Source organism: Alligator sinensis, unplaced genomic scaffold (genome assembly GCF_000455745.1).
Source record: "Alligator sinensis unplaced genomic scaffold, ASM45574v1 scaffold907_1, whole genome shotgun sequence".
Taxonomy (NCBI): Eukaryota; Metazoa; Chordata; order Crocodylia; family Alligatoridae; genus Alligator; species Alligator sinensis.
Window position 1 is genome coordinate 3178034 of NW_005841925.1, and position 1712 is coordinate 3179745.

Here is a 1712-nt window from a genome sequence, read left to right on the forward strand (position 1 = left end):
GGTTGGATAGGCATCTAGCTGGGGTCATCTAGACCCAGCCCTCTTTCCTGCCTATGCAGGGGGTCGGACTCAATGATCTATTGAGATCCCTTCCGACCCTAGTATCTATGAATCTATGAATCCTGCTGGCCCAGGGGCTTCAGATGCAGGGAATGGCTTCATGGGGTGCCAGACTTGTCCAGGGACAGCAGTGGCAGCAGGCGGGTCCTCCCTTCATGCCCCTTTTTCCTGCCTACCTCCCCAAATGGGCATGAAGTTAACTAGGGGGGGTGATGCTCTCTGCTCTGGTTATCTTGGACTCCCAATTATTTGACTAAACCTTTACTAGCTGCACAGAACCATGGCCTTTTTGCACACAACCAAGGGACAGCCCCTCGGCCAAAGCAGACAAACACCACACTCAAGTCTGACTGTGAGTGAATGAGCGCTGGGCAGGGAGACATCCCACCCAGTATCAGCCATGTTTGGCAGCTAGCAAGTGCTCCTGCCCCAGAGAGAGCTTCTATTTCCCACCCTCCACCAATCCTTCTCTGCTTACCTTCACCAGGATCAACTTGGTTTCCTTGGCCCTGGTCTCTGAGAAGCACTGCCCAAAGCAAAGGTAAATGGTGAAGTCAGGAGAACACTCCCTGCGGTGCTCATGAAAGTCCTTCAGCTCTGCAAGAGAGGAGATGGGAGGGTTTTTTTTGTTAGTGAGTGTGGCTGGGGCAGGGGTAGAATCAGAGTTTGCTGGGCTGAATACATTGCCTGGGGAGGTTGAGAAGATGCAGGCCATGAAAGGAGCTTTCTGATTAAGGGCTGGCTCAGTTTGAGAGAACAAGATGCTCCTGGCTGTTGCCTCTCAAGCACCAATGCAAGATCTCCTGGAGTTTCTCCTAAGTGGGATTTGTAAACACAATACACCGTACCTACAGGCAGGCTGGGCCTGGCCCATGATCAACCTAAGGACTTCAACCAAACTGGGGCCTGATTATATGAGGCATTGTCCAACCATATGACCACTTCTGTCCTAATGAGAAAATCCCATGGTGTTTCATCCTGGCTAACAGAACTACCCAGGAAGCTAGATGGAGGTGGAACAGGCTGCCTGCAGGCTCACCTTCCCAGAAGGCCTCATAGTTGTAGAGCTCCACATCTGTACTGCGTGGCAGCAGCCTAGGCTCAGGGCACTGAGTCATATTGGCCAGCTGCTTGGAGAAGGCCCAGAAAACCTTGCATTTATCCAGGCGTCGGGCATAGATCCTGTTGTTCCGCTGCTCCAGCTGCAGCCTGGCATTCTGGAGCAGATGCTTGGTGAAATGAACCTGCTTGTGATCTGCCAAATGGTCTGGGCTTGGGAAATGCACCACCTGCATGCAGTCCTGGGGGAGGGCAGGGTCTTCATTATTGTATGTGAACAGGCACTTGCTCTGGGTCACTTCCACGAGGTGGGACTGCTTCCCCCGGTAGTAGATGGTGATCTCCAGATTGGGTGGGACGGTTCCTAAAAGATACAAGAGAATGCTTTTAATTATTAATATGTAAATGAGGGAGACTTGCTAAGGGGACTGGCCCTCTGTAACAGGTGGCTGGATTGAATCTCGTCTAGGCTGGAGGTGGCCAGAAGTTGATGCCATCCAATGGCTTTTTGGTGGCCACTGAGTATGATATGCTTTGGTTTCCCAGTAGGGCTGCTACATCAGAGTTCACTACAGTGTGTGCAAATATTCCTG

General features: G+C 51.7%; 1 protein-coding gene across 1 annotated transcript in view; it reads right to left on the reverse strand.

Annotated features, from left to right (window-relative positions):
* The window catches only part of IRF7 (interferon regulatory factor 7), a 27371-nt gene that overhangs the window by 9398 nt on the left and 16261 nt on the right, over nt 1–1712 (reverse strand). The window contains exons 10-11 of the mRNA XM_006019218.3: nt 1100–1483; nt 539–657 (exon numbers count right to left, since the gene is read on the reverse strand). Coding sequence (XP_006019280.1) covers nt 539–657; nt 1100–1483 — 503 coding nt within the window. The remainder of the gene's footprint in view (nt 1–538; nt 658–1099; nt 1484–1712) is intronic.